This window comes from Mastigoproctus giganteus, chromosome 5 (assembly GCF_048544385.1).
Source record: "Mastigoproctus giganteus isolate SK-2022 chromosome 5, ASM4854438v1, whole genome shotgun sequence".
Classification (NCBI taxonomy): domain Eukaryota; kingdom Metazoa; phylum Arthropoda; class Arachnida; order Uropygi; family Thelyphonidae; genus Mastigoproctus; species Mastigoproctus giganteus.
In genome coordinates this window covers 221,335,808-221,352,413 of record NC_143579.1, presented here as the reverse complement: position 1 = coordinate 221,352,413, position 16,606 = coordinate 221,335,808, and the positions used below count along the sequence as shown (strand labels likewise).

The window sequence follows — 16,606 nt, the reverse complement described above, 5'->3', positions numbered from 1 at the left end:
AAACTTGTGTTTCATAAGTGTTCCGTGACTAAAAAAGTTTGGGAAATGCTGGCTTAGATTAAGTAATAGACAAGTCACTGTATGGACAGATACCAGTGAATCAGCCATACCATCACAAGAGGGTGCCTGCAGGGGTCAGTTCTGGGTCCATTCTTTTGGACAATAGTACTTGATGAACAGTTAAACACTGACCTAACTCCCATGGATACTGTTGCCTGCAGGTGACTTAGTTCTGATTGTGAGAGCATACACCCATGCTGAAATAGCATTATGCCAAAATGGCTCTGCAGAAAACTATAGAAATGAACCAAATTCCTTAAACTCAAAATATCAGCAGAGAAAACTAAAACAATTCTACTTAAAGGAGACTTGCATCTGTGCCAAACACTGGTAATAAAAATTTCAGATATATCTTTAAAAGCGGTACAAGAACTGAAGTACCTGGGAATAATATTTGACACCAAACTTACCATCTATCTGCACCTTAAACATTTCTCCAGAAAAATAAGAAACTATACAGATTTAATCACCAGAATCAGTAAATCTGACTGGGGATTAACATAAAAAACATTAGCCATGAAATATAAAGCAGTCTTTATTCCTGTTACACCGTATGTGGCTGCAGTCTGGTTCCACAGAACAGCAATAGCCAGAACCAAAAAAAAAAGACTCCATAATGAGAATAATTCTGTTAGCCATCACCAGAGCCTGCCACACCATAAAATGAGTTGCTTCAGAACTACTGCAAAGGTGACAGACATGCTAGGAACAAGGCACTAAATGGGGGAGGGAGTCACTAACAAATTCCTCCTCAATGTGACACTAACCTATCTGAAATCTCCATCCTGTATATGACCTTCTTTTTAACTGGTTACGGTTCCTGTAAGGCAAAACTTTACATCCTGGAACTAACCAATAACCTCTGCACTTGTGAAACAATCTACTTTGATTGTCCATGCTGCAACAACCACAGGAACATATTTATCTCTAAGATCAACCTGCTTCCCCAGAAATTATGAACATCTCATCAATGCAGAGGAATACTATAAGGCCTTTGTACAGTATTCACAAGCCATATTTGAATGTAGGAGAGCCAAGCCATACAAACACAACCTCTGCAGAATACCCCAGTAAATACAAAATAATTATCCAAAAATAGTTTACAGCTGCAAAATATAACAACCACCTTCTTGATACATAATGCCAAGCCGATCTTCCCGTTAACAGAACTAATCCATTATTATAACCTACTTATGTGGATTTGACTAACCTATTGTGGCCACAGTGACTGGACTGGCTCAGAGCTGAATCAAGCCATGCATAGTGAGGTTCCTGGGAGTAACTGCCTTGGACCTGCTGTATACTGACTACCAAATTTTGACTAGAGCCAATAAGGACATCTTTCCCTACTGAGACAGCTTATCCCTTGGCCTGTAGTGGGATACCCAATCTAGACATGCACCACTGGGGCTACCCCTTATGCTAAGGGAAAGTATCTAGTGTACCCTTGTTGCATGGGTGATAAAGAAACAAAACGTTGTGTATATCTGTGTGCATGAAAGGGTGAAGACAAATATTAATTAATTACTATTAAGCTATGTATTGTATGAGTGGTAGATTAACCTAAATTGTGTGAATGACATTGCCCCCCCCCCCCCATCTGTGATCATAATTTCTGTAAGTGAGAGTGAGTGAGTGTGACTTGTGTTCTGTTAAAAAAAAATAATAAAAAAAATTTTTAAAAAATTAAATATGTATTTATATCCAGGAAACGGTGTGTGTCCTGAATGTATTTGTCAGTCCTGTGTCTGTATGAGTGGGTGAACAAGTGGGGCTTAGTCGTGTGTGTGTGTGTGTGTGTGTGTGTGTGTGTGTGTGTGTGTGTGTGTGTGTGTGTGAGAGAGAGAGAGAGAGAGAGAGAGGACATATACATAGTCAGTGGTGTATTGTTTGGTATTTGTGTGTATGTAAGAGTGAGAGACTGTTTGTTCACTCAAACTTGATTGTTGATACTGAATACACTTCATATAAAAAAAGTAAGTTTATGTATACATGCTCCATAGCCAAGTGGTCAGGACCAGGAGTGCAGTAGAACACACCTCTTTGAGTAGATTGGGGTTCTAGCCCCTGACTGCTAAATACAGTTAATCTGCCAGTCTACACTGGACCAAATGGCAGATTATGGTTCATTTCCCTCACCATGAATTGTTAACGAGGCTTCCATCCTGCAATGGATTGAGAATGTCTGTATGTGACTGATCTGACATTCACCATACATGGCTTACATTTGACATACATGACTTACATCTGTGGGGCTGGTGCAGGCTGGAGAGCCCCTGCCTGGGCCTTGCCCCTTACTGCTCATCCTGATCGATCACTTTGGTGCCATGCTGCCTAAGAAGAATTGCCATGTACCACTCTTGGAGACCCTTCCACACAGGGAGCCCTGTCCCTATTAATATACTACAGATGCAATAAGATCGAATTTACTTCCCGTTTATAACAGGTTGCACTAACAGAAAAGCCCAATAAACCAAAAACTGCAAATTGTTTTATGGTTGTGACCTCCAGAAATGTGCCTTAGGAAAATAACACAAAGACATTCAAATTTGATTCTATAAAGTGGCTGATTTTACTAAGTAGTGATCATGTTAACCAGTGCCTACTTCTTTCACTTTATGATGGGCTTACGATTGTCTCCAATCGTAAGTGACGATTTGGGGCATAATCTCGGTGCTGCAGTCTCTTGCCCTGATTAACAGCATGTTATCCCAATTAAATGAAATAAATGGCTGCCCTGATTAACTAGTAGCCCTAATATTATTACCAGAATCTACTGTATATGATATTAAAATTATTTTTTTTTAATCCAGTTCCTTTGTGATCTCATTGTAGTATTCAATCAGATAGGTCAGGCAAAATTTTCCTTTGACAATCCCATGCTGTGCCTGAAGTATAAATGCAGCCTTGTCTAGATTATCCTGCATTACTTCTTTTACCAGGAACTCCATTATTTTTCTTGGAACAGAAGTTAAACTAACAGGTCTGTAATTTCTCATGTCAGCTTTTATCCTTCTTTGTGAATTGGGGATACATTTACACAACTGCAGTGTGCAGGAGCTCCCTTGAATCCAAGAATGCTCTCATAATTATAGCTAAGGGTTTACGTACTTTGTTCACTGCCTCCTTTAATATAATTGAATAGATCCTATCCACCCAAGGTGCCTTTCTTATATTTAACTTCAACAGTTTCTCTTCCACTTTCCTCTCCGTTATTACAAAATCATTTAGCTCTATGTTAAAGTTTGGTAAATGTCTGACATCTCCCTTTCCTAAAGAATGCCTCATGTGTGAATGTAAATGCAAAATACTCATTCAGTGTGTAAGCAACTTGAGCATGATCATGAACAACCGTACCATTGATATCAAATGGACCAATTTCAATCATTCACTTCCTTCTAGTTTTTACTTAAGTAAAGAAGTCCTTGCTGTTTTTCTTTGCATCCTTTAGCAAGATTTCTTGTAATTTGCCTTTACTTTCCTAACCTACTTTGTGACTTGATTACAAACTAGTTTATATCTACCATAGGCTTCTCTGTCATCTGATAATGTCTATGCATCCTATGCATTTTTGTTCTCTGCCACGGTCTCATCAGTTCATCAATTTAGACCTATATCTTGAAGAGTATTTCTTACTTGGTATGAAAAGCCTAGTAGCTTCTTTAATTAATTCCTTGAATGTTTCCCATTTAGAATTTACTGATGGTAACATCATAAGCTGATCCCACTGTATAGAATTTAAAAACCGTCTGAGACTACTGCAGCCATCTTTAAAGAAGCAAAATTCCTTCCCTTTACTCTTGAATGGGAGTTATATCTTTAAGTAAATCCCAAATCAATACACTGGTTACTGACATCTAGTGGTTCTTTTGTCTGCAGGTCTTTAACGCATGAATAATCACTGCTGATAATCAGATCAAGAGTACAGCAGCACCTAACATGTTGTAGAAAACAGTTGTCCAATAACTCCACAAAAATATTGCTAGTCTGTAATTTCCAACCCACAAGTTCCAGTCAATATCTGGAAAGTTAAAATCCCCCATTATAAGACACACTCTGATTTATTGGTCCACTCTATTTCTCTGTATCAGAGTCATTGGGCCTACAATAAACTGCTACCCTCATTTTTGCTTTCCCATTGCTTATGTCACACCAAACTGACTCGACATTGCACTGTCCATCTATGTCAACTGGATGCATTTCCTTAGATTTTGTTTCTTAACTAACAGCATAACCCCTTGTCCCTTCCTATCCTTTCTGTACACATTGTACTCCCCAAATTCCAATTCTGCATTCCTTATATCTGTTTGACACCACATCTCTCATATCCCTACAATATCTGCCATTGATGTCTTAACCAGCATTTCAAATTCATCAAATTTATTTACTATACTCCTAGAATTGGTATTCATGCACCTGTTCTTACTTTTAGTTACTCTAACACAGCCCATTTATTTACTTGTTTCATGACTCCCAGCAGTTCCTGAAATCCCCCACAACTTGCTTTCCAGGCTGCTGCTCATTCCAATAGAAGCAGTGCAAGGATCATTTCCACCTCTGCCTGCGGCTACTGTTAATCTATTAGTCTGTGAATCTCCTTCCCCAAGCTAGCAGTTTTCCGACCCACCTTACATTGCCCCGATAGCATCAATAAATATTCTTGCACCCTTTCTATTTAATTGTATCCCATCCATGTAGAAGCAATCACTCCTGTTAACAAGCACAGGCCACACTGAAAAAAATTCTGCAGCATGAGTGTCACATAATCTCTCCACAGCCGAATTGATTGACAAGGCTCTCATCATATACTCCCTCTTATAATGTCTGGGCAAGGTTGCAGACACTTTCAAATTTAACCCTAACTCACAACTTGTTTTCAACATTGACCTTTACTTGTTAAGTAAATCCACAGATGTCCTACACTTAATGTAATTAATGTCACCTTTTGTGCCCTTAAAAGATAATATCTGCTCTACAATGTCATCAACTTTTGTCCCCCAGCAGACATACTTTGGTTCTATTCCACCCATCCTTTTTGCACAATGTATTTCCCGTTTCCCTGACAATTGAGTCACTGACAATAACTTTCTCCTGTGGGACCAGTGCATTATATGCTTTAACACAAAGATGTACAATAGAATTTTGTGTGAAGTTCAAAAATGCAGTGTAGAAACATCAGAGTTGTTTCAAATAACTTAATGGACTACAAGTGTTCAGACAAGCAGCAGTATTCAGGTGCAAACATTTTGAAGGCTGGGGGATGCTGTGATACTTTTTAAGTGAGGGAGCAAGCGCTGCTGTTACAAATATGACCATCAGGAAAGCTGATTGATTGTTGAATGAGGAGAGATTATTTTTGTGCAGTTTGTCTGGCAATTTAAACTTGACATTGGAAAGGGTTCTCTACATTGATAGCAAGAAACCACCTGAGTATGCATAAGATGGGATTCAGTTGATAAAATGTGGCTACTATTAGAAAAAAAACTTTTCTTTTTTTTTTTTTTTTTTTTAATCATTCGAAATCATCTATGGTTCATCTTGAATCATACAAGCCAAAGCCAACTGCAGGTAAGTATTTGGAAACAGAAACTTGCCTCCATTAAAATTTAGCATGGTATTTATTTTTTTTAATTTAATTTTATTTTTTTTTTTGTGAATTTCACACTGCAGATCATAGTCCGATTTCTGTTTATACATTTTAGCAATCTTTTGGGTATAATTTACAGTAAACCCCTGCTGTTCGCGGGAGTTACATTCCTGAGAAATGGAACGAATACTGAATTATGGCACCCATAGTGATGAAAGGGTTCCATTCCAAAGTATGAATATATAAAAAAAACTAGTCTATGTATATATTACAGTATATGTACCTACATAATGTTATAGTGAAATACAAGCACAAGGTATCAAAATGAAAATAAGAAACAATTTAATATTAAATGTAACATTTATTAGAAATTTCAAACAAATCTTTCAAAAACATTTCAAGAATATGGTTGCTGGCGAAAAATAACTCATAATCGAAGTTTGTTTCTTCGTTTTTTTACTGAGCTCCGTTTAGATCTCCCTTTTAAACCTTTGCTAGCTAAAGAAACTTATCCCCCCCCCCACACACACACACACAGTGCTATCACCAGGTTCACTAAAGTGTTGATAAAGTGTGTTTCCTTTTCATGAATGATGAATGAACTTAACGCAATTTTATTTTGAGTTCGGGCTTCTATCCACATATTTAAAGCTTTTTCCGTTTTTTCTAATTTAACATCACAAGTTACAGAGCAAATTTTTAAAGCAATTAGTGCATTTTCACGGACACTGGTGGATTTTTTTCTTCAGATTTTTTTGATTTATCGTACCATTGACTCATTGATTTTTATAATGTTTTTCCATTGACGAGACACTTTCACCATTAGAAATTGTGTCTAATAACTCAATTTTACTCACTAATGCCATCACCTTTGATCTTTTCACATTTCCCTTATTATTTGTAGCCATATTTTCATAGGGTTTAGAAAAGAACTTGACCACCATAAAGTCACTTTCTTTTATCCATTAACACACTCCAAAAAGTCTGTTTAACTAACACTGCAAAATGATAGATTTTTCACTTTCATAAGCATATCAATTAAAAGCAAATGACAAAACTCTCCATGACAAGCGCATAACACATATTGAAAAAGGATTAGCGGGAAACATCCGTGCTCACGATTGTATCACACCTCTCCCCCCACCCACTGAGTGCTGTTTTGACTGGGCAAGATGATTTTAGCCACTCCCGTATTTTTTATAGCAGAAAATGTTCACTGCGCTTTAAAATTCACATTTTTTTAGGTTTTGTTTTATATTAAATCAGCAACCACAAATACAGATACAGTGAATAGCAGGGGTTTACTGTATGTGATAATTTGCTTGTTATTTATGTATAGAAACATAGAATCACTTAATGTGTCTTTTACTAGTTTCTAATTATCCACGAAATGTATATGCTTCAAATATGTATATTTTATTTTGTTAACTTATTTTTGATTATGATGTATTTTTTCTTTTGCAGCTAAATGCAGAACAGCTTTTAAAATTCTTCAATCAAATTGGGGAAGTAAAATACGTTAGAATGGCTGGTGATGAAACGCAACCTACACGCTTTGCTTTTGTTGAATTTACTGAACAGTTGTCAGTTGCAAATGCTTTACAATATAATGGTGTGATTTTTGGAGGCCGTCCACTGAAGTAAGTTAATCTTATATGACAATATAAACTCAAAGAAGCTGCTGAAAAGCAGGGTAATTCCATGTATCCCGAATTCATCCCTCTGTTTTGCACAATAATGGTGGGGTTTTTTTGCATTATAAATTTGTTATGGTTTAGAATTTTTTGAACTGATTAATAGGACCATTATATAGTTTTATAATGTTTTAGCCTCTCTCTCTCTCTCTCTCTGTCTCTCTCTCTCTCCAGGCCCCATATGCTTTTACTGTTTAGCACATTTAAAAAAGTACAAATTGATTAAAAAGCAATTGCAGAATACCTCATTAAAATTTTATGAATATCTGAAATTTCATACACATTACAAATTAAGAGGTAAAAGAACATTGCATGGTTACAAAATTTGCTCACTGTAGGTGATAGTATTTTACCCACTTTGCATACAGCCTCTTGATAGATTTTATTATAATAAAATAGAGAAAAGAATCATCAGTTGAGCATAGTTTCTCTATAAGGCTGACCTTGGAATGTGCCATAGGCTGTACAAATGGTTCTTGAAAAGATTTGAACTTAAGAATACAGAATTTAATTTCACAAAGTATTAAAACAGTTAAACTGCAATTGCTGTAATTAAATTAATTAAAGTACAGGCAACCCCCATATAACACAGTACTTAGCATTAGCAAGTGCACATGATGCAAGAAAGCAAGCTTATATAGCATCAGCCAAAAAAAAATCAGATCACCTTGCAGGTGCCTAGTCTCCAGACACTGTAATTTGCAAAACTTAAAGCCGTTCTTCTTGAGAGCAACCTTTTGTTACATTCACTAATCCTGTTGCCCTTCTCTGTACTCGTTCGAACCTCTCTACATCCTTCTTAAAATGAGGCCTCCAGACCTGTATACAGTACTCAAGGTGTGGCCTGACCATTGCCTTCTACAAGGGGATAATCACCTCCTTATCCCTGCTAGAACAATTCCTGTATATCATTGACAAGACACCATGAGCTACTCTTGCAGACCATCTGCACTGCTCAGAAAATTTCATATCTGCCTGCACCATTACCCCCGGGTCCTTTTCATTCTCTACCACTGTCAGTGTGGTACCAAATCAACTCTGCGGTACCACAGAGTTGATACGTTACTCTAGGATTACTGCTTCCCATATGTAGTACTTTACATTTGCCAATGTTAAACTTCATTTGCCACTTCTCAGCCCATCTGCTCAACATTTCTAGATCCTGTTGCAGCAGTGTACTGTCATTAGTGTTATTAACAACCATGCCAACCTTCATACCGTCTGCAAACTTGGACATTAAGCCTGATATACCATCATCAATATCATTTATAAATACAGAAAACAACAATGGACCCAACACTGAACCCTGAGGGACACCACTAATAACATTAGTCCACGAAGAACAGTGTCCATTGATTACAACTCTCTGTCTTCTCCCAATCAACCATCCCTTTATCCATAGCAGCAATTTGCCTCCAATTCCACACTGATCCAATTTGTGCAGCAGTCCTCCATGTGCAACAGTATCAAAGGCTTTTCAAAGATCCAAATATATGATATCAAACTTATTCTTTGCATCCAGTTCCTTTGTGACTACATCATAGTATCCAATGAAATTTGTCAGACAAGACTTCCCTTTAACAAACCCATGCTGTGCCCGAGCTACAACCAAAGTCTTGTCTAGATGATCCTCCAATGCTTCTTTAACCTCCCCTTCAGTCCAGGGGAGGTAGCCATGGACTGGATAATTAGGGCTAAGGATTTGCTTACTTCCTTTGCCCCCTCCTTTAATATAACTGGATAAATTCCATCCACCCCTGGATGGAATTTATTATGTTTATCTTCAACAATTTCTTATGTTTCTTATGTTTATCTTCAACAATTTCTCCTCCACTTTACTCTCAGTTATTACAAGATTGTCTAGCTTACTGCCAGAGTTGAATACACCTCTGGCACTCCCCTCCCTGAATTACTCCTCGTGCGAATGTAGATGCAAAATATTCATTTAGTTTGCTAGCTACCTGAAGAGGATCATCAACAGTTTAACCATCGATATCAAGTGGACCAATATGATTCATTCCTTTCCTTTCCTTCTAGAGTTTACATAAGTAAAGAACTCTTTGCTGTTTTTCTTTGCATCCTTTGCCAAAGATTTCTCATAATCTGCCTTTGCTTGCCTAACCTCCTTTGTAAGTTGGTTACAGACCAGCTTTTATCTATCATAGGCTTCTGTGTCACCTGTTAATTTACGTGTATCCCATGCATTTTTCTTCTCTGCCACATGTCTAATTAGTTCATCTGACATCCATTTTGACCTAAATATTGAACAATATTTCTTTGTTGGTATGAAAAGCCTAGTAGCTTCTAAGACTAATTCTTTGAATGCTTCCCATTTTGAATTTACTGTTGGCAACATCATCAATTGGTCCTACCGTATAGAATTTAAATACTGTCTCAGATCACCGTGGTTACCTTTACGAGAGCAAAAACCCTTCCCTTTACCCTTGATGGTAGTTACCTCTTTGAGTAAATCCCACTTCAGCACACTGTGATCACTGCCACCTAGTGGATTTATCTGCAGATTCTTGATGCATGAAGAATCACTACTGATAATCAGATCAAGAGTATTACTCCCTTTATTTGCCTCCTGAACATGCTGCTGCTATAGAAAACAATCATCCAATAAATCCACTAAAGCCTTGCTAGTGTGTGAGTGACCAACACACAAATTCCTGTCAATCTCTGGGAAATTAAAATCCCTCATTATAAGACACTGATTTACTGGCGCACTTTATTTCTCTGCATAATTGCTAATTATGCTCATCAGATTCATTTGCCCTATAACACACACACCTACTCTCATTTTTCCTTTCCCAGTGCTTATGTCACACCAAACAGACTCAACATTGCATTGTCCACCGACATCGATTGGATGCACTTCCTTATATTTTGTTTCTTAACTAACAGCATAACCCCTCCTCCCTTTCTGTCCTGTCTATCCTTTCTGTACACATTGTACTCCCCAAATTCCAGTTCTGCACTGCTTATGTCTGTGTAACACCATGTCTCTGATATCCCAACCATATCTGCCTTTGATGTGTTGACTAGCACTTCAAGCTCATCGAATTTATTAACTATACTCCTAACATTGTTGTTCAGGCAAGTATATATGCACCTGTTTCTACTCTTAGTTACCCTTACACAGCCCATGTATTTACTTGTTCCACTATGACTCCCAGCAGTCCTGGAAATCCCCATTGCCTTGCTTTCCAGGCTGCTGCTCAATTGCATTTCAATAGAAGTAGTGCAAGAATCACTTTTACCTCTGCCAGCGGCTACTGGTAATCTATTAGTCCGTGTATCCCCCCCAAGCTAGCAGTTTTCTGACCCACCTAACTCTGCCTCGATAGCATCAGCAAATATTCTTGCACCCTTTCTATTTAAGTGTATCCCATCCCTGTAGAAGCAGTCTCTCCTGTTAACAAGCACAGACCAGGCTGAGAAAAATTCTACCCCTTGAGCCTTGCACAATCTCTCCAGGGCCGAATTGATCAACAAGGCTCTTATGATAGACTCCCTCCTATCGTGTCTGGGTAGAATTGCAGACACTTTCAAATTCAACCCTAACTGACGACTTTTTTTTTTTTTTTTTTCAGCATTGACTTGGACTTGTTAAGTAATTCCTCCGGTCTCCTATTCTTAATATCATTAGTGCCAATGTGTACAACAATATCACCCTTTGTGCCCTTAAAGGATGATATCTGCTCTACAACGTCATTAGCCTTTGCCCCAGGCAGACTTCTACAACACGATTGATAAATTACGGCAATTCTCACACAACACGGTACTTAATAAAACAGTTAGAGAATTGTGGGAAACCCTGCTGTTATGTTGGATATAATTTTTCAACGTTTCCATTCTTTTGTGAATCCTTTCTTTTGGCTCGCTAGTCGTTATGCAAAAAAAAAGGAAATCCCTGTATTTTATTTTGTTGGGAAATCCCCATGTTAAGTTCTGTGCTATTGAACTTGTGGGAAAAAAAATCTAGATTTCAAAGTTTTATTACTATTTGATAAAGTGCCAGACCATCCAAAAGATTTAAGTCATCCAAACATAGAAGTATTATTCCTACCACCTAATACAACTTCTTTAATTTAGTCATTAGATCAAGGCATCATATCTACCTTTAAAACCCATTACATCAGAAAATCGTTACAATGGATTTTGGAAAAAATTGATTCCGAATCTATTGAAGTAATGGAGGCATGGAAACGTTTTTCAGTTGGTTGTATCGGAATCATAGTTTTATCGCTCAAAGTAAAACCAACCATTAACATTAACTGAGTGTTGGAAAAATGTATAACCAGAGTCAGTTCGTTCAGGAAATATGGTTGAACTGGCAGAAAACGGAATCAGTGCAATAGTACAACTTGCTAACTCAGTAGGGAGGAATGTTTTGATGATATTACTACTGAAGACATTCAAGAATTACTGGTGGGAAAAGAGTCTAGCCATGCGGATTTGATGGAAATTGCATTGTAGATAAACCAAATCAATTCAGAGGATGATAGCACAGATGAAAATTCTGAAGTTCCAAATTTTACACTAAAAAGCATACAGGAAGGCATAAACTTAGCCGAGCAATTAGAATCTTATTTTTTGGATGCAGCTCCTTCGACTGAAAGGAGCACAAAGTTCAAAAGTGAGCTTCAAAAATGCTTAGCTCCAAGCCATGAAATTTGCAAAGATCTATCAAACAAAAGCAAACAAACCAGATTACTGATTTTTTAAAGAGAGCAGAAGATACACAAAATCTAGATGCTGCAGAAGAAAGTTCAAAATGTGAAGATATCTGCAACAGAGAAAACATTCTCATTTGATTGTGCTTAGCAGCAATGAAGAGGAAGAAAATTAAATAAACATACATTATCTCACCTATATGTATCACAGTTTGTAAGGTTTGTTCAGTAATTACTATTTTTAATAAAAATTAAGTTTCCAATAGTTATTTAAAAAAGTATTTTTTTTTGTCTGCTTTTGGAACGTAACCCCCTTATTTGTACTGGTTCTGTAGTGCGAAACCGTATAACATGGTTTCGCACTACATTAGATTTTATGGGAATCTAACTACCATGTTATATGAGGGTTACCTGTATTACAGCAGTCAACCAAAATTTATTTGCTACTGAAATTAAACAAAATTAAAATTACACTACTAAAGTTACCAGAAAGAATATAACTTTCAGAAATAACTTTAGAAAATTTTAGAATTGAATTTACAAATTTACAGAAACTGAATTTTAAAAAAAATGTCTTCTCTGCAACTGCCTATAGTGGATGAGCAATAAGAACAAGAGGAATGGATGCTGACAATTTTTTTGATAGAATTCTGTTTGCTAAAATGGGAAAATGTTTCCAAAAATTTTGAAGAAGGCAAACTCTTTGCCTTCTTTAAAAAAAAAAAAAAAAAAAAAAACTGAAAAATAAATTATACAGTTGGTTATTTTGTGTTTGTGTAATATGTTTGAAATTTTCATGTTAATCTTGTATGTGTATTCATGTGTTGTTAATTAACTAAATCATTTATCTTTTTATAATGATGTGCTTGCATTCACTCTATAGTTGAACTTTAGCATTAGTAGAGGCATATGATGCAAGAAAGCAAGCTTATGCAGCATCAGCCAAAAAAAAAAAAAAAAAAAAACACTTCCACTTCACCCCTCTGTTCGTTCAAAATACCTGTCCAGCTGAGCCTTAAACTTATTTAGGCTATCAACTTCCACAACAAGGGATGGAAGTCTGTTCCACCAACCAACTACCCGCTAGCTAAAGGCAAATTTCCGCACATTTATCCTACATCTGTCTTTCCTCAATTTGAATTTATGCCCTCTCAGGTGATTATTCTGTGCAAAAGGCAGAATCCCATCAGCATTGAGCATGCTCAAACCATTCAAGGCTTTATACACCTCTGTCAGATCACCTCGCTGGTGCCTAGTCTCCAGACACTAATTTGCAAAACTTAAGCCTTTCTTCATAAGAGCAACCCTTTGTTCCATTCACTAATCTTGTTGTCCTACTCTGTACTCGTTCCAGCAGTTCTACATCCTTTTTGAAATGAGGCCTCCAGACCTGTATACAGTACTCAAGGTGTGGCCTGACCATTGCCTTATACAAGGAAATAATCACCTCCTTATCCCTGCTAGAAAAATTCCTGTATATCATTGACAAGACACCATGAACTACTCTTGCAGCCCGTATGCACTGCTGAGAGAACTTCATATCTGCCTGCACAATTACCCCCAGGTCCTTTTCATTCTCTACCACTGTCAGTGTAGTACCACAGAGTTGATACGTTGCTCTGGGGTTGCTGTTTCCCATATGTAGTACTTTACATTTGTCAATGTTAAACTTTATTTGCCTCCTCTCAGCCCATCTGCTCAACCTTTCCAGATCCTGTTGCAGCAGCATAGCATCAGTAGTGTCCTTAACAACCCTGCCAACCTTTGTATCGTCTGCAAACTTGGACATTAAGCTTGATATACCATCATCAATATTATTTATAAATACAGAAAACAATAATGGACCTAACACTGAACCCTGAGGAACTCCACTAATAACATTAGTCCACAATGAGCAGTGCCCATTGATTACCACTCTCTGCCTTTTCCCCCTCAACCACCCCTTTATCCATAGCAGCAATTTGCCTACAGTGCCACACTTCTCCAAATTGTGCAGCAGTCTTCCATGTGCAACGGTATCAAAAGCCTTTCTAAGATCCAAGTATATAATATCAAAGATATTCCCTGCAACCAGTTCTTTTGTGATTGCATCATAGTATCCAATCAGATTGGTCAGGCAAGACTTCCCCTTAACAAAATCATGCTGTGTCAGAGTTATAACTGAAGTCTTGTCTAGATGATCCTGCAGTTCTTCTTTAACCAGTGCCTCCATTAATTTTCCTGGAACAGAAGTTAAGCTCACAGGTCTATAATTACTTGTGTCAGCCTTTGATCCTCCTTTGTGAATTGGGGTCACATTTGCACATTTCCAGTCTATGGGTACCTCCCCTGAGTCCAAGGAAGCTCTCATAACTATGGCTAAGGGTTTGCTTACTTCCTTTGCTGCCTCCTTTAATATAACTGGATAGATCCCATCCACCCCAGGTGCCTTTCTTATGTTTATCTTCAACAATTTCTCCTCCACTTTACTCAGAGTTATTACAAGATTATCTAGCTTATTGCCAGAGCTGAATACACCTCTGACATTCCCCTCGCTGAATAACTCCTCATGTGTGAATGTCGATGCAAAATATTCATTTAGTTTGTTAGCTACCTGAGCAGGATCATCAACAGTTGAACCATCGATATCAAGTGGACCAATCTGATTTCATCCCCCTTCCTTCTAGAGTTTAGATAAGTAAAGAACTCTGCAGTTTTTCTTTGCATCTGCATCGTTTGCCAAAGATTTCTCATAATCTGCCTTTGCCTGCCTAACCTCCTTTGTAGCTTGGTTACAGACCAGCTTATATCTATCATAGTCTTCTGTGTCGTGTTAATTTATATGTATCCCATGCATTTTTCTTCTCTATCACATGTCTGATAAGTTCATCTGCTATCCATTTAGGCCTCAATCTTAAACAATATTTCCTTGTTGGTATGAAAAGCTTAGTAGCTTCCAAGATTAATTCTTTGAATGCTTCCCATTTTGAATTTGCTGCTGGTAACATCATCAGTTGGTTCTACTGTATAGAATTTACATACTGTCTCAGGCCATAAAAATACCACCAAAAGCAAAAACCCTTCCCTTTACTTTGATGGTAGTTACCTCTTTGAGTAAATCCCACTTCAGCACACTGTGATCACTGCTGCCTAGTGTAGTGGTTCCTTTAACTGCAGATTCTTGATGCATGAAGAATCATTACTGATAATCAGATCAAGAGTATTACTCCCTCTAGTTGCCTCCCAAACATGCTGCTGTAGAAAACAATCATCCAATAAATCCACAAAAGCTTTGCTAGTGTGTGTGACCAACCCACAAATTCCAGTCAATATCTGGGAAATTAAAATCCCCCATTATAAGACACTCCGATTTACTGGCCCACTCTGTTTCCCTGTACAGTTTCTCATCAGAGTCATTAGGCCTATAGCACACTTCTACTCTCAATTTTGATCTCCCAATGCTTATGTTACACCAAACTGACTCGACACTGCACTGTCCAGCAATGTCGTCTGGCTTCACTTCCTTGGATTTTATGTATTTCTTAACTAATAGCATAACCCCTCCTCCCTTTCTATCCTGTGTATCCTTTCTGCAGACGTTGTACTCCCCATATTCCAGTTCTGCATTCCTTATATCTGTGTGACACCACGTCTCTGATATCCCAACAATATCCGCCTTTGATGCTTTGAGCAATATCTCAAATTCATCAAATTTATTTACATTCCTTATATCTGTGTGAACTCCTGGCATTGGTGTACATGCAAGTATACATGCACCTGTTCTTTTTCTTAGCTATTCTAACACAACCCACTGTGTTTACTTGTACTGCAATGACTCCCAGCAGTCTCTGAAATATCCTGCATCTTGTTTTCCAGGGTTCTGCTCATTCCAATAGAAGCAGTGCAAGAATCACTTTCACCTCTGCAGTGGCTACTGTTATCTGTTAGTTTTCCGACCCACCTAACACTGCCTCGATAGCATCAGCAAATATTCTTGCACCCTTTCTATTTAAGTGTATCCCATCCCTGTAGAAGCAGTCCCTTCTGTTAACAAGTACAGAAGAAGTTTTGGACTAAATTCTTTTTTACTCACCATAAACTTGTATCAGTGTATATAAAGTAATTTTATCTTATTTATTTATATATAAACATTTGTAAGTATAGAAATTTGATATTCTTTTTTTTTTTTTTTTTCCCTTCCCCCCTTTGTCTCTGTCTAATATTTACATCCTTAATCTTTGATCCACTTTCCACTTGGTTTTGAGCCAATATACACTGAGTGATCACTGAATTATGACCACCAACCCAATACTTCTTAGGTCCTTCCTTTGCCCTCAGTACAGCAGCTATCTGGCATGGCTTTGATTCAACAAGATGTCAGAAGCGTTTGGGAGGTATGGCCAACCAAGTTGTGTGTAATGCGCCCAGCAATGCAGGTATGGATGTGATTGGTGTATCCAGGCACCTGATATGCCTTTCTGTAGTCCCACAAGTGCTCTATGGGAAAAATATCGGGGGAGTTCAGTGGCCAATCGATATGCTGGAAGTCAGAACTGTGTTCCTCAAACCTGCACAACAAGTGTGGCAATGGTTTTGTGCATTGTCTT

General features: G+C 37.7%; 1 protein-coding gene across 7 annotated transcripts in view; it reads left to right on the top strand.

Moving 5' to 3' along the window:
- Window positions 1–16,606, top strand: part of Srp54 (splicing regulatory protein 54) — a 274,433-nt gene that overhangs the window by 95,689 nt on the left and 162,138 nt on the right. For all 7 annotated transcript variants that reach the window (XR_016546991.1, XR_016546992.1, XM_090374416.1 and 4 more), the window contains one exon: window positions 7,112–7,287. Coding sequence is in view for 5 of the 7 variants with exons in the window: in XM_090374416.1 (XP_090230542.1) it covers window positions 7,112–7,287 (176 nt within the window). In the remaining 2 variants the exon portion in view is untranslated. The remainder of the gene's footprint in view (window positions 1–7,111; window positions 7,288–16,606) is intronic.